Source organism: Rutidosis leptorrhynchoides, chromosome 2 (genome assembly GCF_046630445.1).
Source record: "Rutidosis leptorrhynchoides isolate AG116_Rl617_1_P2 chromosome 2, CSIRO_AGI_Rlap_v1, whole genome shotgun sequence".
NCBI lineage: Eukaryota > Viridiplantae > Streptophyta > Magnoliopsida > Asterales > Asteraceae > Rutidosis > Rutidosis leptorrhynchoides.
Window position 1 is genome coordinate 160,540,336 of NC_092334.1, and position 22,523 is coordinate 160,562,858.

The following is a 22,523-nucleotide window of genomic DNA, read 5'->3' on the forward strand; positions in this document are numbered from 1 at the left end:
ACCTAATCGTAGAGTAGTGTAGTTTTTAGTAAGTCCGGTTCGTTCCACAGGGAGCTAGTGATTACGTACTATATTTTTATAAAACTATATTTATATAAATATATATATATATATATATATATATATATATATATATATATATATATAAAAGTAGTAATATTATTATAAAAGGGGGGTTTTTACCGTTTAATGACCGGTTTGTCGATTTTATATTTTTAAGCGTAAAGATAAATGACAATAATTAAAGTGCGTAAAATAAATAAATGACGATAAATAAAATAACAATAAATAAAATTGCGATAGAATATGAAATAAAAGGATTATGCTTATTTAAACTTCCGTAATCATGATGTTTGACGTTTTGATTTTAATTAATTGTTACTCGGGTTAATTGTCCTTTGTCATGGTTTATTTGATACCTATCTGGTTTTTATCCATAATAGTCCATCGGTCATAAATATAAAGTGCGAGTGTCTTCGTCAAATTACCCTTATACCCGAAGTCAAATATTCCAACTAATTAAGGATTTAAACTGTGACGCAGTTATCACTTCTGTCAACAATTACACCAGTTATCACTGTATGTAATCTACCCCTGTTTTGATTAGATATGAATATTAATTTACCCACTTGATCAGTTTGAATAATCAATTACCCAACCCGAATAATTAATTAAATGATTATAATAGATTCCATATGAACGTCACTAAATAGGACAACCATAATCATTATTAATTATTAGGATAATTAATTTGAAGATAGGTTCGACAGACTCCAATGAGTTGTCACTCAATTAGACAATACCCCCCATCTATTAATAGTCAATAGTCCAATTTCCACAAGTGTCGGTCTTTTGCCCAAACCTTAATTATGGTACAAAGCCCAATTACCCAATTTTAGTAATTAGCCCAACATCATGATTACTTCGTTTTAAATAAGCATAATAATAACTTAGCTACGAGACATTAATATAAAAAGGTTGAACATAACTTACAATGATTAAAAATAGCGTAGCGTTACACGGACAGAATTTCGACTTACACACTCAAACGATCTCTATCATAAATCTTATTATTATCATAATTTAAAATTAAAATTAAGATTATTGTTATATCTTATTACATTAACATTATGATAGAGATTTTTAGATATTGATATTGATAATAGATTTTTAGGATAGAAAAAGGGATGCCTTTAAATTGATCGATAATCATCGCCTTTATAGGCAAAATATGAAATTGAATTTTCATTTACGACCCCTGAACTATGCTAAATTAACAACTTTTTATTATTTAATATTATTCTTATTATGAATTATTTAAATATTATATTTTATTCTTGTGCATAGTTGACTCGTAATTTTTACACCGTTGCGTCGAGCGTTGAGAGTTGACTCATGTCCCGGTTCCGGATTTTCGAACGTCCTTGCGTACTATTTTATATCGTGTACTTTGCGTTTTGTAACTTGTACTCTTGTCATTTTTAGACGTTCTTCATCAATAATTTGAACCTTTTTAATTGTATCTTGTACATTTGAGCTTTTTGGACGTTTTGGTCTTTCAAATCTTTGTTTTTGTCTTTAAATCTTCATTTTCGAGCGATTTGCGTCTTTCGTCTTCGCACTTATTTATTTAACTATTACAACTAAAAATAAGGAAATTACATTTAAAAACTTTACATATTGGAACGATATTGCTACTAAATATATGTTCATTTGGAGCACTATCAAATATCCCCACACTTGAGCATTGCTTGTCCTCAAGCAATACAGAACTTGAAATAAAAACATACATGAATCACTTTTTTATCCATCACACTTTGTACATCAGTGATTTTGATATAGCGGTATAAACAATGACAGTAATGATGGTTAAAGGTGGGTGTGTCATCCACAGTTGCCTCGGGTTTAGGTCAACGACACTTGCAATCAAATAGCCGATTTACTTTCGGTTTCCAAAGCAAAGTGCACATTTGAAAGGTGGTTTACAGTCCCACATGACTATTAAAATGTAGATCCTTAAGGAAATTGGATCTTTATGAAAACATTTGATCTTTTTGAAAATTTAATCTAGCTTTTACCCTAGATAAGTTTTCCGGAATAACCCTTCACCGGTGTTTGCAAAATATTTTTGTGGGTTGTGTGGGTTTCAGATTTGAAAATTTTAGCTCAACACTTGTGGTTTTGTGTTACCCACTTGCTAACCTTGTATTAGGAAAGCAACACGTCCAGTTTACTTGTCCCGTATATTACCTTTCGGCAAACTACCGTCCGGTTGTAAAGGAAAGCGATGAACAAGAAACTGTTAAGGCAATGTCCCGTGACATGCAGATGATTATGGTCTTATTAACGTGTCGGATGCTAGAACTATCCTTGGTAGGAGCGATAGTAAAGATCATCCTATAATTTTTCGGTCTGGCACAAGGTCCTGTCTCCGACCATGCTATGCAACCACCGTTCTTACGGTTGACACCCGATTTGGTTCAGGTGACCTAATGAATTCCAGGTGAATTTCTTAGGATTTTACGTTCAATGGTAATGAACGCATTGAAAATGGTTTTTCAGAAAACAAATCGGTTTGTATTTTTGATCAAAATATTTTCTCGTTCATGCTCGAGTTTAGATATCATCGAATTCCATGAGTTTGAATTCTCAATCTTTAAGGTCAATCTCTAGGATTGAGTATTATCAGTCTTAAAAGCTGATTTTTAATCTTTAAGGAGATTATCCTTTTCTGGGGATCTGATTCATTAGTCTTATCAAGCTAATTTGCACGGTGCCTCCCCATTGTACGAGATAAATCCTTCTCATGTTTAGGATAAATCTGACCACTTGGCGACCCTGTTTGATGCTGAGGTCCGTGGATTTCCTGCTGATTTTAGTGATGACTTTTCTAGATTTTTCGTCAACCTACAGCTGGTCTGGACGACAACTTCATGACCTAAATCAAGAAGCGCGTGTCTTTTTCGGAAGACTTTACTTCCTTTTAATGATGGAATTGATTCATCGTGTAGATCCATCTTTCTTTCAAATGTATTACAGTAAACCGGGTAAAACTGATTAGTATCGTCCAAAGCAAAAGTACCTGCAATAATCTTGTACAAAAATATGTGATATATGTTTTAAATTGAATAACTTGGTACATTCTTCCCACACTTAGTTTCTTTCTTTGCCTTTTTATTTTCTTCTATTTCATTTTAAATGAATTCAAGCGTTTTAGGGTGTTTCTCAATTTATGTCCTTTTCGAGGTAACGATAATTTCGGTATTATCACCTAGTTTTCATCGTTCATAAATATATATAAACATGATTTTGAGTTCATTTAATTGAAAATTTTTTAAATTTTCACAAAATTTGGCAAATAAACTAAGTGTAAACCCGAGAGAATTTATAACCCTTTCCCACACTTGAGATCATGCAATGCCCTCATTTGCATGAAATCAGACTATAATTATAAATTCATGAGGGTGATAAGTGTAGAAAAGTGATTAAAAATACCCAGTTTGTAAGCATATTATTTTACATCACATTTGATATTTTGCGCCTTGTCATCAAAATTAGTAGCTTTTTGTTGAACTTAATGACAGTCTTTGAAAGTGCGCTGTTTTACCCTGTTGTGTACATAACATAAAATACAAACATATATACATATTTTTGAAGTTTGGTATATAACCCCTACGTTCAAAAATTAATATAATATTTTTTTTTTTTTGCATACTTTAGATCAATAAAATTAAATGATAACAAAATTTGTCGCCCCGCCCTTGGGTAAAGCAATTTCGGCTCAACGACCTAGTCTTTAACTCACGACGAATTTTAGAAATCATTTTTTAAACTTAATGAATTAAAGTAAATTTTTTTTTTTAAAACTTAAATTAAAATGCATATTAATTTCATAAAAAAAAACTACAAAACAAAAATTCAGAATGGAGGGAGAAAACTAGTTCTTTAGTGTCTGCTAGCGGAAAAGACCAATCGGGTTCCATTCTCGGAACTACACGAGAACAGAACAACTAACTCTAGATAGCATTTTCTTTTTAGAACATTTGAATCTCCCCACAATTAGGTAGCCGTGGTGTCAAAATTGTGATTAACTTCATCGTTAATTTCTCTTGGTCCATAATCAACTTGCATATCCGTGACTTTTTCTTTAAGCCATTGGTCGGATTCCTGTGTAATATCCACAATTTCAACTAGTTTCTCCTTTTCTTTAGGTGATAGATTGGATACTAACCGGTTACATAACTTAAAGTTCTCCTTGGTTCTAGCATCGCGAATCTGTTTAATAAGTTTCTTCATTGAACTATTAATAACGGGATCATTTAATTTCGTATCAACAACGGGGTTCTTTGTTATCATGTCATCATTAGGTGTTACTTCATTTTCCCCACACTTAGGCGTTTCATTATTGCTAAGTATTACCGTTGGAGTTGGTAAAAGCACATGGTTCTTACCAATTGTTTTTACTGGTTCAACGGTTTTGGCTGGTGGAGATTTAGACTTTCGAATCATAAAGGTGATCGATTTGTCACCACTTTTAAGTGTCATTCTTCCATTTCCTACATCAAATAACGCCTTGGTGGAAGCTAAGAATGGCCGACCTAAAATTAGAGGAATGTTTGGGTCCTCTTCTATGTCAATGACAATAAATTCGACTAGAAAGGTTAAATTGCCTACTTGAACGGGTAGGTTGTCAGCAATTCCAACTGGGTGCTTAATGGTTTGATCAAAGAGTCGAACACTCATATCCGTTGGACTTAACTTACCTACACCTAATCTCTTATATAAGGAAAGAGGCATAACACTTACACTTGCACCTAAATCTGCTAGTGCATCATACATGACACAATCACTAAGTAGACAAGGAACAATAAATTCACCCGGATCACCTACCCTAGGTGGAGGTTTTGGTGGAACTGTCTTCACCGGGTTTATATTTACGGCTTTTGTTTCTTGCACTTTCTTATTCTTTTTCTTCTTCTTCTTTCCAGAGGTATCACAATCTTTATTACCTATCACTTGCTCATACTCAACTCCTTTTCTTGGAAACGGGATGGGTGGTTTGTATGGTGCCACCACTGGCTTTACATACTCGGGTGGTGGTGGTGTAACTTCTTCATTGTTACTCTCATCTAAAACCTTCCCATCTTCTGGTGCTGGTTTTTCAGAATTCGTTGAAACCATATTAACATTCTCATTCCGAGGATTTACTTCAGTATTACTCGGTAGCTTTCCTTGTTCCCTCTCACTCATCATGCTAGCAAGAGTACCTACGTGTTTTTCTAGATTCAAAATGGAAGCTTGTTGAGTTCTTAATGACTGATCAAATCTCTCGTTCGTTTGGGTTTGAGTTTCAATAAATTGTGTTTGAGATTCAACTAGCTTGAATACCACATCTTCCATATTTGACTTTTTCTCTTCGGTTTGTTGTTGTGGTTTATATAAACCAGGTCTTTGTTGATTGAAAGTGCTGTTTTGAGTTGGTTGGTTATTCGGACCTTGTTGGTTATACCAGTTATTTTCGGGTCCTTTTGGATTGTAAAGAATGTTTTGATTTCGATTGAAGTTTAGCTTTGGCGGTTGATAATTATTTTGATAATTATTTCCAGGCCTTTGGTTCATATAGGAAACATTCTCTCGTTATTCCAATGTTGGTTCAATGTGACAATCTTTCAATAAGTGTGGTCCACCGCATAGCTCACAACTGATTCGTATTGCGTGAATATCTTTATTCATCTTTTCCATTCGTCTTTCGAAAGCATCTATTTTTGCTGAAACGGAATCAAAGTCATGGCTAGAATCGGCTCTAGCCACTTTAGATGAACGAAAAATATCTTTTTCTTGGTGCCACTCATGCGAGTGGGAGGCTGTGTTATCAATAATTTTGTAAGCTTCAGTTGCGGTTTTCTTCATAATGGAACCACCAGCTGTTATGTCGATGCCTTTTCGTGTGGCGATGTCTACGCCTTTATAGAAGATTTGTACTATTTGAAAAGTATCTAATCCGTGTTGAGGACATCCTCTCAACATCCTTCCGAATCTTGTCCACGCCTCATATAATGTTTCATTTGGATTTTGCGCGAACGTAACAATTTCTCCTTGAAGTCTCACGACTTTGGATGCCGGAAAGAATTGTTTAAGAAATTTTTCAACTAAAACATCCCATGTGTCAATCGCCCCTTCAAGTAACGATTCTAACCAATCTTTGGCTTCTCCCTTTAAAGTCCAGGGAAATAACATGAGATAGATTTGTTCGTCTTCCACTTCTCGAATTTTGAATAGTGTACAAATTCTATTAAACGTACGTAGATGTTCATTTGGATCTTCCTTCGGCGCACCACTAAATTGGCATTGATTAGTCACCATGTGTAGAATTTGTCCTTTGATTTCATAATCTGGCGCATTAATGTCTGGATGAGTAATTGCGTGACCTTGGCCAGTGCGTTTAGCTCTCATTCGGTCTTCCATACTTAGAGGTTCCGTTACTTCCATAATTGAATTTGTTGAATACGAATCACTAGAGGATTCTGATTTAATGGTTTGTGGCTCAGGAGGAATAATTAGTGGTTCAAGATCTTGGAATTGTCCTTGAATATGCTCCGGGTTCTTAATTGTGAAGTCGGGTTCAAAAGATGGATTATCGGAAATTTGAGTTGGAGTTCTTGTTCGACTAGATGACGATTCTAAAGAAAAATCAACGGCGACAATATTTGCTAGATGTCTTGATCGAGTTACAGGTGGTGAACGTATGACCGGCGGCGAACGTCTTGCTCGGTGCATTCACTGAATATCCTATTAGTTTTTAAAAAGGAAAGAAAAATTATAATAAGTTATCCAATTAATAGACTTTTCTGATTTTGCCCACGTTTCGAATAGCCAAAAGATGCCGCAGAGGGGCAGGATTCGTTTGGTCTCAATATAATTGAGTACTGTTTGGCTCCAATAACCCGGTCCACGTACAAATCCAACTATTACTACGAACCAGAAAATTTTGATGTCTATCAATTTAACCACTTAAAATAAATTTTTGTAATTTTAAGAAATTTAGATAAGAAGTAGAATAAAAATCTATGTCCTAAAACTAGAATAGCGAGAAATAAGAAAGAAAAAGATTGCGCGTCGAAAAAGGTCGAAAAATAAAAGGTCAAAAAATAGGCGTCGAAAAAAAAAAAAAAAAAGTAGCGCGAAAAACGGCGTCGCAAAATTCTAAAGCACCTAAAACTTAGTCTAAGGAATAAGCACTTAAGGGATTTTACGGCAAAGCCTAAAAATTCTAGAAGTAAAAATAACTATGGCAAAACTAAACTTAATACTAAAAGTTGCGACTATAGTCTAAAAATCTAAAGGTAATAAAACTAAAAAAAATATTTTTTTTTTATAGACAAAATCTTAAAAAAATATATATTTTTTTTTTAATAATTTTTTTTTTTTACGTTTTTTTTTTTTTACGTTTTTTTTTTTTTAAAACGATTTTTTTTTACAAATTAATAATTTTTTTATAATTATTATTTTTTTTTCAAAACTTTTTTTTAATTCATTTACTATTCATGAATAGTAAATGAAAAGAAATTAATTAATTTACTATTCACATGAAAGCGATATGATAGAAATTATTAATTACAAGTTACATAATATACCCCTGAAGTATTTAATAAATACGACTTTTTAAAATTTTACGTATCAAATTTTGATTCTAAAATATTATTATATTATTATATTCTATTTCAATATTATTATATTATTATATTCTATTTCAATATTATTATATTATTATATTTTATTTCAATATTATTATAATTAAAAATATAGCGTTTTAGCGCTCCCCGGCAGCGGCGCCAAAAACTTGATGATGTAGCGTGAGGGTACGAAATAGTATTATTTTTACTAGGAAATACTACAAAATATGACACAAGTTTTATTAATTTACGGATGGGATATACCTAAACCTTGCTACAACACTATAGGCAGTGTACCTAATCGTAGAGTAGTGTAGTTTTTAGTAAGTCCGGTTCGTTCCACAGGGAGCTAGTGATTACGTACTATATTTTTATAAAACTATATTTATATAAATATATATATATATATATATATATATAAGTAGTAATATTATTATAAAAGGGGGGTTTTTACCGTTTAATGACCGGTTTGTCGATTTTATATTTTTAAGCGTAAAGATAAATGACAATAATTAAAGTGCGTAAAATAAATAAATGACGATAAATAAAATAACAATAAATAAAATTGCGATAGAATATGAAATAAAAGGATTATGCTTATTTAAACTTCCGTAATCATGATGTTTGACGTTTTGATTTTAATTAATTGTTACTCGGGTTAATTGTCCTTTGTCATGGTTTATTTGATACCTATCTGGTTTTTATCCATAATAGTCCATCGGTCATAAATATAAAGTGCGAGTGTCTTCGTCAAATTACCCTTATACCCGAAGTCAAATATTCCAACTAATTAAGGATTTAAACTGTGACGCAGTTATCACTTCTGTCAACAATTACACCAGTTATCACTGTATGTAATCTACCCCTGTTTTGATTAGATATGAATATTAATTTACCCACTTGATCAGTTTGAATAATCAATTACCCAACCCGAATAATTAATTAAATGATTATAATAGATTCCATATGAACGTCACTAAATAGGACAACCATAATCATTATTAATTATTAGGATAATTAATTTGAAGATAGGTTCGACAGACTCCAATGAGTTGTCACTCAATTAGACAATACCCCCCATCTATTAATAGTCAATAGTCCAATTTCCACAAGTGTCGGTCTTTTGCCCAAACCTTAATTATGGTACAAAGCCCAATTACCCAATTTTAGTAATTAGCCCAACATCATGATTACTTCGTTTTAAATAAGCATAATAATAACTTAGCTACGAGACATTAATATAAAAAGGTTGAACATAACTTACAATGATTAAAAATAGCGTAGCGTTACACGGACAGAATTTCGACTTACACACTCAAACGATCTCTATCATAAATCTTATTATTATCATAATTTAAAATTAAAATTAAGATTATTGTTATATCTTATTACATTAACATTATGATAGAGATTTTTAGATATTGATATTGATAATAGATTTTTAGGATAGAAAAAGGGATGCCTTTAAATTGATCGATAATCATCGCCTTTTATAGGCAAAATATGAAATTGAATTTTCATTTACGACCCCTGAACTATGCTAAATTAACAACTTTTTATTATTTAATATTATTCTTATTATGAATTATTTAAATATTATATTTTATTCTTGTGCATAGTTGACTCGTAATTTTTACACCGTTGCGTCGAGCGTTGAGAGTTGACTCATGTCCCGGTTCCGGATTTTCGAACGTCCTTGCGTACTATTTTATATCGTTTACTTTGCGTTTTGTAACTTGTACTCTTGTCATTTTTAGACGTTCTTCATCAATAATTTGAACCTTTTTAATTGTATCTTGTACATTTGAGCTTTTTGGACGTTTTGGTCTTTCAAATCTTTGTTTTTGTCTTTAAATCTTCATTTTCGAGCGATTTGCGTCTTTCGTCTTCGCACTTATTTATTTAACTATTACAACTAAAAATAAGGAAATTACATTTAAAAACTTTACATATTGGAACGATATTGCTACTAAATATATGTTCATTTGGAGCACTATCACCTTCAAAGCGCAATATTTAGATAAAGTAACTAATTGATTAACTGATTGGTTTTTTATGTACATAATAACCCGCAAATTTGCGGGATTACACCGTGTTAACATGTATGACATAATTTGAATCTATTGTATCAATGTTGCGGAACTTGAACTCAAAGACAGATGGGGCGGATGCGAAAATTTAATAAATTTTTTATTTTCAGCGGGAATAAACACTAATAAAAACCTTATTTTTTAAATTTTTTTTTAGTGTAAATTTTTTTTATCAGTTAAATTCAGGTGGGGCGGATACTCCCTCTGGGTTACTCTAAGCTCCGCCCTGAATATGGGTTTAACATGTTAATATGTTTGACAGAATAGATTTAAGGTCACTATTCATGAATTTATACTGATCAACCCATCTAGCCACTCCTTCTCATGTTCTATAATCACAAACAAAATAATAATTTTAAGATTTATAGATCCAACTGATCATATACATAGCATTGTATATGTATATTTTAAGTACTAAAGGCTGAAACAGTAGTTGCGCAAGGTATGCTTAAAGGATTGGGAAGATCCGCTGAAAGTTAAGTTAGCGGATCAAATTACGCATTAATAAAGACCGTGGATTCTTCCGCTAAGTCAATGCGGATGATAGTTAATCCGCACACCGCGTATATTCTGAAAACTATAAATAGGGAGCCTTGCCTCTCATTTATAGTTTGTTGATTCTCTGCCATTTGCTCTAGCCTTTGTAATTTTCACTTGTGACTTTGCCCAAGGAATTTTTACATTGTGTTAAGGTGAATTATGTTAATGAAGAGTCAAGACCGGGTCGGGGTGGTTGATCACTTAATTGCAAAAGTGAAAGACGATCATCGGGGCCCAAAACAAACAACAACACCCCATTCTCCCCATTAATCTCATTGCACTCAATCCTTAATTAAGTATTTTTAATATATGATTGATCAATTGGCGCCATCCGTGGGACACGTTCAAAATTAAACTCGAATTTTTTTGTTTTCTGCTATCAAACAATTAAAATTGCATGTTTAATTTTAATCGTGTATTGTTATGATGATTTGCAGTAAAATTGCTGAGGCGTACCAGTTGATTTGATCATCGGCCATGGCAGCTAATGCGAAACAAGCGAACAGCTCTATGAATGCTGATGTGATGCACGATGATTCGCAGAATGCCTTGCTAGTTAACTTTCAGGCAAATGGTAATGCTAACGCGAGCAATTTGGTTCAAGAATCTCTTGTTAAAGCGTCTAATGTCAATATAGCTAGTGCTGATCCGCAACTAAATGTTGCTACTGATAAAATGGTTGCACGCAAAAATTTGCAGCAAAGCCGCGACAAAACTATTGCAGAAGGAAAGCGACTCAGAATTTTGGCTGGGAAAACAAGTTTGAAAGCAGATAAAGTTGTCGGTACTGCTATTGAGCAAGCCAAAAAAGATGCCAAGCATAGTTGCGAATCTCGCATGCCGCTTACTTATCTATGGCCATTGAATGATTTAGGATCACATATTGATCGCTTAGTTGTTGAACATCGCGATAGCGATAGCGAAGATGTAGAGGAGCGCGTTGTTTTAAACTCTGTTTATAATTCCAAGATTGCAAAAATGCCAAGAGAAGAAAGTGAATATTCAGATGATTCGGATAGTGCGGAAGAAGTTTTGAAAATTTCACATGTTACTTTACAAGCACGATTGTACAAAAAAAAAAAAAAAAAAAACCATATCCTTAACAAATAAACATTAACATATGTCTGATGTATGTTACTTAACATGACAGTCACTATTATACAAATATTTATACAAGCTATCTAAGTTAAACCATATCACCAAAAAAAACTATATTATGTATATCAAAATACAAAATTATTGATAAACCTCAAATTGCAAGTACAAATATATATATATATATATATATATATATATATATATATATATATATAAATAAGTATATATATATATATATATAAGTATATATATATATATATATAAGTATATATATATATATATATATATATATATAAGTATATATAAGTATATATAAGTATATATATATATATATATATATATATATATATATATATATATATATAAGTATATATATATATAAGTATTTCAATCAGAACATTTACTAAAATAATAATTCAAATTGATATATATATATATATATATATATATATATATATATATATATATATATATATATATATATATATATATATATATATATATATATATATATATATATATATATAAGTATTTCAATCAGAACATTTACTAAAATAATAATTCAAATTGATAAAAAAAACTAAAAAAATTCAGAATCAACACTTTATTCATCATTGTCTTCACCTTCTTCTGAATGAACATCTTCATCCACATCACTATTTAGGTCAGAATCAAGATCTGCAGCGCAAGTACAAACATTATGCCCAACACCTTGACAACGTTGGCATCTTCTTCTGTTAACAGATGAATTCTTCACAGCATTTTCTCGAGCACTAGAATACCTTTTTCGATTACGTTGACCTTTGTTTCGGATATTATTCAGAGGATGAATCGTAACATTCTTTGGTTTTGAAAATCCCAAAACATTCTTACTTATTTGAATCTTTGTACAAGAAGAAAGCTCATCAGGAATGGACGCTACAAAATCTTGCATAAACATATTAAATTTGTCACTTAAAATCTGAAGAGTTGCTTTATCATTCCTACATCTAGAAACAGTTCTATGAAATATGTTAAAAAGGTGTTTGGAAATCTTGTAAGACTAAGAATGATGTTTAAACCCAATAAAAATAGAATTCAAAGATTCAAATGCATCTCTTGTCCACGTCCTCATAATATGATGTTTAGGAATCTCCAAGATGTCATCAATATCATACACACAGAATATGTGACGACACAAACGACCTTCGCGTTGGAAAAATAAACATGTACAATCGGATTCACCAGTGTTAGAATCAAAGGAAATTTTTGTATAAAAACAAATAAGACAAAAAAAATGAGGAAGTAATAAAATGAAAAATTGAAAAAAATGAACAGATACAACTAAAGAACAAATAACTAACTGTGTACAACATTTTCTTACGGGGAGGATCAAACTTTTACTGAACAACACATTTCTTCTTAACATCATATTCTCCATCAGAAGTACAACTTTTTTGAGCACACATTTCTTTAGTTTTAAAAACTTCATTTTGAACTAGGAGGAAAAAAGTAGGAGTATACACTTCTATTGCTTTCAACTCAATCAGTCTATCAGTAACACACTTAATAGATTTATTTTCTATTTCAAACTCTATCAACCTGTTGTTATGACGTTGTTTATCCATTGCAGCATCAAATCTAGAAAAGAAATCAATTAAATTCGACTACTTATTTTTGCATTTAGCAAAAAAAGAATTCTCACTTTCAGACAAATATGATGTTCTCATTAGACCATTCAAGAACATCTCGAAAAAAGCATGGAATTCACATCTCTTTCTTAGCATACATATCGTTGAACCAATTTTCACCATGTAAACAAAAATCATCGATTAATAACTTCCAACGTCTTTCAAAAGTTTTCTCAAACATGTGTTTATTCCAGAATATGTAATTCATTCGATTACGGAAGTCTTTGTTATTATACAACTCATAACTAACCTGTAAAAACAAGCAAGATAACAAAGAAATATCAAAATACATCATATGAATGATAACAACTTACAAGTTATTGTTAAAAAACAAAAACAAAGTAAATATAAAAAATACATCAGATTGATGATAACAAATCATAAGTTACTGATAAAAAATAAAACTATAATGTGAAATAAAAACTAATTAAGAATTTAAAAAATATAATACTTACCTTGTCCTTTAATTTTTGACTAATATGCCACATGCATAATCGGTGTTTTGCAGTTTTAAACTTCTCATACACTGCTACCAGTACCGCAAGATCTTGGTCAGTAGTAACCAAGCCAGGTTCGGTAGAGAATGTTTCCAGGAAACAATCAATAAACCATTTGTACGATTCAATAGTTTCACTTGAGAGCAATGCAGCCCCAAAGATAACAAGCTTCTTGTGGTTATCAATGCCAATAATAGGGACAAAAATCATGTTATACCTGAAAAAAAAAAAGAACATTAATAGATAAAATACATATGATGAATGATAAAAAAATAAAGTTAACATAAAACAAAAAATAAAATTATCTGTTTGTACCATATGTTGCATCAAATGAAACAATATCGCCAAACTCTTCATAATTCATTTAGACCAATTGTCAACCCAAAAAACACCAACCAAGCTACCTTCATCATCGCATCTATACTCGCAAGTAAAATTGGGTAAAACTTATTTTTTCCTAAGAAGGTTCTCGATAGAAACATGGGCACCAATTTCACCAACATGCCTTAGAAGGTCACACCTAAAATGCTAATAGTCTACATTAGTAGGACCAACCATTTCATACCCGCAACTAATATCACAATTAATGTGGTGAGCAAGCATAGGACCAATATTTGACTTGGACCTAAGATCCTGAACAAAGTTCATATCAAAATATTCCATCTTTCTCTTTATGTGCAGCGAACTCTTATTAGCTTCAGAAACGAGCTTATGATTATGTCCCTCAAAAAACCTATAAATTTTACACCTTAAACTAGCATCACAACCACACTTGACACTAGAACATTTACAGTTAACAACTTTAGGAGATTTACGAACTGTATTAGCATTATTAAGGCCAACCTCTTTGCCTTTCCTGGATTGACGCTTTGATTTATTTTTATAAGTATCAACCTGATCACAAACAACGTTGGTATCGTAACAAGAGTATCAACAGCTAATCTTTTAAAAAGACCAGATCTAACACACCTAAAAACTACATAAGAGATAGATCCATCTGCCAACTTATTGAATGAAGCTTTTTTAACATCCAAACCAGCAGCTTCGGCATAAAGCTCGTAAAAACGCAAGCAATGATCAAAACGAGGATATTGAGAATTAAGAACGGGCTTCAATGAACGAGGAACACGACGGAACCATAATCTAGATCCATTTGGAGTGTAATGCTCATAACAACTCATTGAATGATTCAGTTCAGTTATAAAAGGGGTAATGTAACGGCCCGGCTTTTTCGACTTGCTTTTGTGCTTTGTGCTTGCACGAAACTGCGTATATGTGTGTACTGAGCTAGTTTATGCTCTGGGATCTTATTTAATGACTAATTACTTTCATTAATATCTTACAACTTGCTATTAAGTGTGTAATCACTTAAATTGATCCCCGAATGCATTTACGACCGTTAGTGTCACTTATCGTTTAAAACGAGCTATGTACTTGATACACGTTAAACTTTCGTCATAATTAGAATATTATGACTATGTAAACATAATTGTTACTTATTAATGACAATTACTTGGCTTGATGGTTTATTTAATTACACTTAGTGGTTACTAATGCTCACTAGTTACCTTAATAGACTTAACACCTTAATGGTCTTCCATGGCCTAACCTACTCAACTTAGTGGGCTAGTTAGTGGATTAATTAACCCATGTAATTAATAATTAGCCCATGAAAATATTAAGACAAGTAACTAGCATGCTTATGGAAAACTACTTACACCATTTAACTTTTTACCCCATGCCACCCAACATACCAACACTACTTTGTACCACCATGGACCACACCATGCCACCACCACATGAAAAGCAAAAGGTTCCCCCCACACCCTCCAAAACCTACGGCCATATGGCTATCACCACCACTTCACTTTTTTAAAACACTCTCATTTCATTCTCATTCCATTTTCAAAAACACACACACACATTTTCTCTCAAGTTTCTCTCTAGTTTCCTCTCTAAAATACTTGAGCAAAATTGTAAGTTTAAACTTTAATTCTTCTTCTTTTTCTTCATCATTCACGAAATCATCATCATTCTTGTTTAAAGATTCAAGTTTTGTAACTTGAATCTTCATAACTTTTGTTGATTCAAACTTTGTTTTGAAGAATCTTCAAGAACATGAAGGATTCAAGCTTTTTAGCTTTGAATCTTCATAATCTTGTTAGATCTAAGTTTATTAACCTAAGATCTCTTTATTTATGTTTAAAGATCAAAACCTATGTTTATGATCTTCATGTAACTTGTAGATCCAACTTTTTACTTTATGGATATTCAAGAACAAAAGAAATACAAGCTTTCTAGCTTAAAGTTTATACAAAAAGTTAGTTAAGATCAAAGTTTACTAACTTATGATCTTCTTTAATTTGTTGTATTTTAGATTGTAACTTGTGTTCACTTTACTTTACAAGATCTAAGTTTCATAACTTATGGTTGGGTAAAAGTTGAAAGTATAAGTGTTTTGACTTAGAATTTCACCAAGAACATGAGATCTAGACTTTTTAGTCTAAGGCCTTTAATACTTAGCTAAGATCTAAGTTCTATAACTTAAGGTCTTGCTTATTTAGTTTGATTCAAAGTTTATAGCTTAATAGAACTTGTACTTGTGTTGAAACTAAGGAATTGATGTAACTTTGGTTCATCATCTTGCTCAAACTCTCACATGAGTTGTATTTTAAATTCTTAGTCTTGACTCTTGTGTGTTGATGGTTGAACCTTGGTCAAAGTGATGCTAACACATCAATGAGTTGTACACTTGAAGCTACAAGCATCAAGGATGAGAACCGTGATGAGCATCAAGCACCAAGAATCCCACCGGAGCACTTGCTTACTATTTTCAGGGTCTGATCAGGCTCCTGGGCTACTGGAAAAGTTGATTTCCAGATATTTCGGTTCGATTAGATGACTTTTCGTTTAGGACTTACCTCAATCCGAGATACGGTTTAGGATTTATAGCCTTTTTAAAATCACTACACCTTTGTAACGTTGTGCTGAAATTTCTGACCTACTCGCACTTAAACCGTCGTCACAGTCAAACGAAGACGAGTTTTGTTCTGGAAATTGGTAAGTAATTAGAGGACTCACATACGGAGCCATAGCCACTGACTACGCGTCTTTTTGATTTACATAGAGGTCGTAGCAGCTGATCAAAGTCATCCTATTGTTTCGATCTCTATACTTGTTAAACTTACTTGGCTTTTACGATGATGAATGATGATGATGATGATGATGATGATGACACTTAAACTTATTTTTATACACTCTTAAACTTATGGGGACAACATACTGACCTAGTGACCTTTGACCTTGGTTGACGACCTTTCGGACCGACTTACTACTTGCACACTTTCGTATCGACTTTTACTGCTTATTCACTGTGAGTTATAGCATCCCTTTTTACTTCAACTATTTTTGGGACTGAGAATACATGCGCTTTTTATGTTTTACTTACTAGGCACGAGTACTTAAACTTTATATATGTGTGGGTGATATAACGGCATAAACTTTCCCCTTAGCTCGGTAACGTTTAGTCATTGGTTTTTGAACCGGTGAACGCGAATCTTAGATATGGATCCATAGGGTTTGACATCCCCACTCTGGCTAGTCGCGCTAGCATTTAACGGGTGTTTAATACTTCGTAGACTTACGCACTCGCCAAGTGTACTTTTAAGGGGTGATATTACGTTAAGTTAGTTACCAAGTGCCCACGGCAGTGTTGTAAATCTCCCTAGATCTCCCCCGAGATCTCGTTTTTAGAAGGCAACCGAGACGAGATGTTCATCTTCCGAGATTTCTCGGTCAACGGTGTTAAACTTAGTCAAAGCCACAATTTCTCGGATTTTCTTGCTAGTTTGTAAGATTTTCTTGTAAATTTCGTAATTTCTAAGATTTTCTCACTCATTTCTCGGATATTTTTCTAAAATCTCGTAAAAAAGTATATAAATATACATATATTTATGTTTTTATGTATATTTTTATTAAAAGAACTACAAAGTCAACGTAAGTCAACGTCCGAGATCTCCCCGAGATTATTCCGAAATGCCGAGATCCCCCTAAAAAAGTTCAAACGAGATCTCCCCGAGATCCGAGTTCTCCAACCTTGGCCCACGGTTAAGCATATACTTTATCATACTGATTTGAATTACTGATTTGAAACGCTGGTTTGAAGCACTGAAATCTTGTGGCCTACATTACATTTCTGTTACAATTAAACTATAGCTCACCAACATTCGTGTTGACTTTTTAAGCATGTATTTCTCAGGTGCTTAGACGTTGTTGCTTCAGCTGTTAGGCTTGCTGTTATAGTCTTGGTGTTATAGACTTACTGTTACAGACTCGCTGTGTTAGACTTCCGCTGCATTATCTAGAGATGTCTCAATCATGAAACTTTTATTTTGCATTCGTAACTTATGTTATTTTCAAACAATGGCTTTGTAGCGACCTTTAGGTCACATACTTATGTTAACGCTTCTAGTCATAGGAAGCACGTTATCTTTGTAAAACGCTATCTTTTTATGAATGCAAAACTGGTTTTCAAACAGCATATAATGTTTGACCTTGTAATGATCCTGTTGTTGATTAACCGTACACGATGATTTTGTACGGGGCGTCACAGGTAACATTCGATCCATCTGGAAAAAAAAGTTGTCAAGAAATAAAAATGACATAAAACATGAACATATATGTGATGTATCATGAAATCATGATGATAAAATCATTATGTACCTTACGGTTTGGGATAAAACATCAATATACGTGTGATGTATGATGAAATAATGGTGGCAAAATCATTATGTACTACATGTTTTGCGCTAAAAATATTAACATACATGTGTTGTATGATGAAATGATAATGAGGAAACCAGTTAAAACTTTAAATTTTAATATAAAGCATCAACATACAAGAAATGTATGATTAAAAAATGATCAGAACATATAATATATTCTACAAAATATTGGTAAAAAGAAATAACATACATGTGATGTATGACAAAAAAATAATGAGGATAATATTATTTTCTATAAATTCTGTAGAAAAGCATTAAAATACATTCGATGTATGATGAAAAAAAGATGAGATAAAATAATATATTCCTTAAAATTTAAATACAATATTAAGAAACATATATTATGATAATAAAAAATAAAAATAAAATATGAACAGATGAAAAAATGAAAAAAATGAAAATAAACAATGAAACTTACTAGACGATTCAACATTTCATTCCAGGAACATGAGGAGTAGCATCCAATCGAGTTGCAGATATAATATAAGCAGATATAAAATACAAAAAATTAACAGCATAGAAACTGATTAAAAAGCTCAGACAGTAAGAATTACAGTTTACCATATCGCTGAAACATGGCCTTAGCACTGGATCGTGACCATATATATATATATATATATATATATATATATATATATATATATATATATATATATATATATATATAGGATCAATGGGGAAGTAACCAATCGGGGGGAGGCGGAGGGAAGCAAAAAATTTTTTTTTTTCGTTTTTTTTGGAATTTTTTTTTTCCGGCATCAAGATCACACGAAAATATGAACATTTAGAAGAGACACTTCGTGATGAATGTTATTATTTAGGCGGGAAAAAGATCGACAAAAATAACATTCAAGATAATATTGTTCGTGAAGAATATGAACGTTTTTTTTTCTTCATGTTTTGTGAAGTAAAATTTAGCCCGATTTAGAGTTTAGGGTTTAGGGTTTGGTGTTTTGGGTTTATGCAAAACACCAAACCCTAAACCCTAAACCCTAAACTCTAAACGGTTCGTGTTAAAAACTCAATCTAAATCCTAAATCTAAACCCTAAATCTAAACCCTAAACCCAAAATTTCTAAACCCTAATATCTAAACCCTATAAACCCTAATATCTAAACCCCAATAGCTAAAACCTCAACATACGCTCGAAAAACACGATAATTGTTATATATTACTTCTTCGAACGTTTTCCCGCCAAAATAAAAATATTTATCACAAAGTGTCTCTACTAAATGTTCATATTTTCATCCTATCTATAATGTTCGTGAACAAAGTTTTTTCAAAAAACGAAAAGAAAAAAAAAGTTTTTGCTTCCCCCCGATTGGTTACTTCCCTCTTGATCCTACCACTATATATATATATATATATATATATATATATATATATATATATATATATATATATATATATATATATATATATATATTATAAGGGTATGAATATGATTAAGAGGGAAGCATTCTCGACTACATAGTCACCTATATCTAATTTAAATCTAGAATATTTCTTGATCCCACAAATTCACCTCCCTAAATTTGCGACTCAAAATACATCCCCACTTCTCCCTATTTTATTTTTTCCTCTGGCTAACTTCTGTTGGTTTTCAGGCGTTAGATTTCATCACGTGCTAGGCACATGAGGGCAATTTGGTCCAATTAAATTTTGATTTGCATTTATAACTTACTCCCTTCTTCCAAAATCTTATCACGCCACCGCCAAATCCAAATCAACGAGCGGTGCAATTCTGTTCTCTATAAATGCAAAATCCAAATCAGGTTGGCATTGATTATTTAGCTTTGAATTGTACTATAATTATCTGATGGGGATTTGATTTGCATAATAATTATAGTATCATTATTAATAATTTCCATTTAGAAAGAGATTATTTAGCTTTGAATTGTACTCAAGAGTTGTTCTTGTTGACTCTTTTTATAATGTTGGCAGATGAGCATTGATTTATTAGAGTTTTTGTTGAGCCTGTATGTATTGTTCATGTTGAACTCGCCTAGATTCATTCATAGTTTATGCATTATGAACTTATAATTGAGCTTTATATAATCCATTAATTCTAGGAATGGAATAGTGAAGAATGATTGAAGTTCATAAGATTATTTATTCTGTCAATTGAGTGGTGTAAGATCATGCAAAAGTGATATCTAAAAATAAATCAAAGCATAGCAAATATTATAATTATAATAATTATAATTATAATTATAATTATAATTGGTTAAAGTAGGAGGGAAATTGGAGGCCAAAATGATGAAACTTGGCCTCAAGGTTCTGGCCACCTTGAGACAATTTTGTCTTCTCACTTATCCAAACTAAAGTCTAATTAAAAGAAGTCTTTTCTCGTTTGCACTTGTAATATCCCGTTATAAATGTAGATCAATATTTAATTGGACCAAATTGCCCTCATGTGCCTAGCACGTGAGGAAAATTAACGCTTGACAACTAAGAAACGTTAGATGAGGGTCAACCACGCAAAAAATAGATAAATGTTATTCATGTTTTTTTATACAAACATAGGGATCAACAACATAATTTTATCTTATTTTTTAATGAATTTTCTAATTGGTTATAAAGTCTTAATTTTCTTTTGGAAAAAAAAGATTTTCGCATATGGACACTTTTATAATTGGTGGAGTACGTAACTAAAGTAACAGTCTAACAGACAATATTCTCGTGATTAAATGAATTAACATTTGACTAATTGGGAGGACCGTAGTTAGCCATTGATTATGATTCTCATAAATGTCAACTATACTTAATTGATCATTATTTCTCAATTGTTGCAAGTGGTAGTTGGTCTTCGTATCGATTTGTCATTTGTAACTCATCCTGATCTTTATTTACTCTTTCGAATTTCATATATATTTTCTATTTTCTACTATTCTATTTTTAAATTTCTCAAATTAATTTTTCACATCAATAAATAAATAAGAATAATTAGGTAGAGTTATTCTTTTAGGGCAAATAACCCAAAAAGATAATATAAAAGACCAAAATTCTCAATAAAGAGAATATCAGTATTGCCATTGCCAGAAAAGGACTCTAATTTTAATTTAAAGCATAAAAAGGATTCGAATATGAAAAAGTTGCAATCGAGGTAATACGAGTCCATGTATGCATCCACATAGACACCACCTCACCTAATCTGATGAGGTGGCTTCCACATCATCATCTTCCTTAATATTCCATCTTTCTGAATAAATCAAAATCTGACTTCAGCCAATGTAATTGACAATCGTCCCAATTACCCTGTTTTTTCACCAATGTCAGTCCAGTCAGCGTCCAGTCATCAGCAAGACACTGAACTAACGCGTCACGACACCCAGTGCTCTTAGTATTCTATTGATATCCTAGTTTCAAGCTAAGTTGGTGTTGCTAATGTTGTATTTTCCAATGTTGCTGCAAATTATAATAATGTTTAGCCTGGATAAAGCAATTGAGTTACTACATAGTGGTATAGTATTAGAGCACTGAGTGTGGTGACGCGTCAGTTCAGTGTTAGTTCAGTGTCTTGCTGATGACTGGACGCTGACTGGACTGACACTGAAAACTGACATTGGTGAAAAAACAGGGAAATTGGGAAGATGATTAGTTCAGTGTCAGTTCAGTGTCTTGGAAAGAGAAAATATTTATGTTTTTATTATTTAATTAATTTTTAAAATTAATTTAATTATTTGATAAAATATAAATGTGTAACAACCCAAACCAATAACAGACAGATCACGCGAAAGAATTTTTTTTATTTATTTATTTTATTACAGAATAGTGCGCCACGCGCACCACCTCAGGGTGCGCGGCGCGCACAGGGCATTTTCAGTTCTGTCCGGTTTTGTCCATTTTCAAAAAAAGATCTCCCACTTCCCGACATATTTAGACGAAACGTTTTCACAATATGATATAATGGTTAAAACTCACACGATTCAATAATAAAATGAGTTTTACAAAACGGGGCCTACATCGGCCGTTTTACGAGTTTCATACAAAAGTTTGAGTTTCGACCACACTAGTTTAATTTCCAAACGACACTATGAGCTTGGTGTTTGGGGTTAAACTACCCAAATCTCGGTCAAACTCCAAAAGCTATAACATCCAAAAGCGTCCCCTAAACAACAAGCGGGATCTCTAATCCATACGAATGCCCTTACCCTTGTCTCCGGCCTATA

General features: G+C 32.2%; 1 protein-coding gene across 1 annotated transcript; it reads right to left on the minus strand.

Annotated features, from left to right (window-relative positions):
* Positions 1–12,005: 12,005 nt before the first annotated feature.
* On the minus strand, positions 12,006–14,749 carry LOC139888396 (uncharacterized). Its single transcript, XM_071871405.1, has 6 exons — positions 14,549–14,749; positions 14,134–14,462; positions 13,527–13,785; positions 13,152–13,321; positions 12,785–13,021; positions 12,006–12,384 (listed from the first exon to the last, which is right to left on the minus strand). Exons 1-6 carry the CDS (start codon positions 14,747–14,749, stop codon positions 12,006–12,008), a joined length of 1,575 nt encoding a protein of 524 aa, XP_071727506.1.
* Between the last annotated feature and the right edge of the window lie 7,774 nt (positions 14,750–22,523).

Coding starts and splice junctions, on each gene's coding strand:
- LOC139888396 (XM_071871405.1), bottom strand. CDS start 14,749: ATGAGTTGTTATGAGCATTACACTCCAAATGGATCTAGATTATGGTTC. Junction 13,022..13,151: donor ATGTATGCTAAGAAAGAGAT/GTGAATTCCATG, acceptor TTTCTTTTCTAG/ATTTGATGCTGCAATGGATA. Junction 12,385..12,784: donor AAGAAGAAATGTGTTGTTCA/GTAAAAGTTTGA, acceptor TTCTAGATGTAG/GAATGATAAAGCAACTCTTC.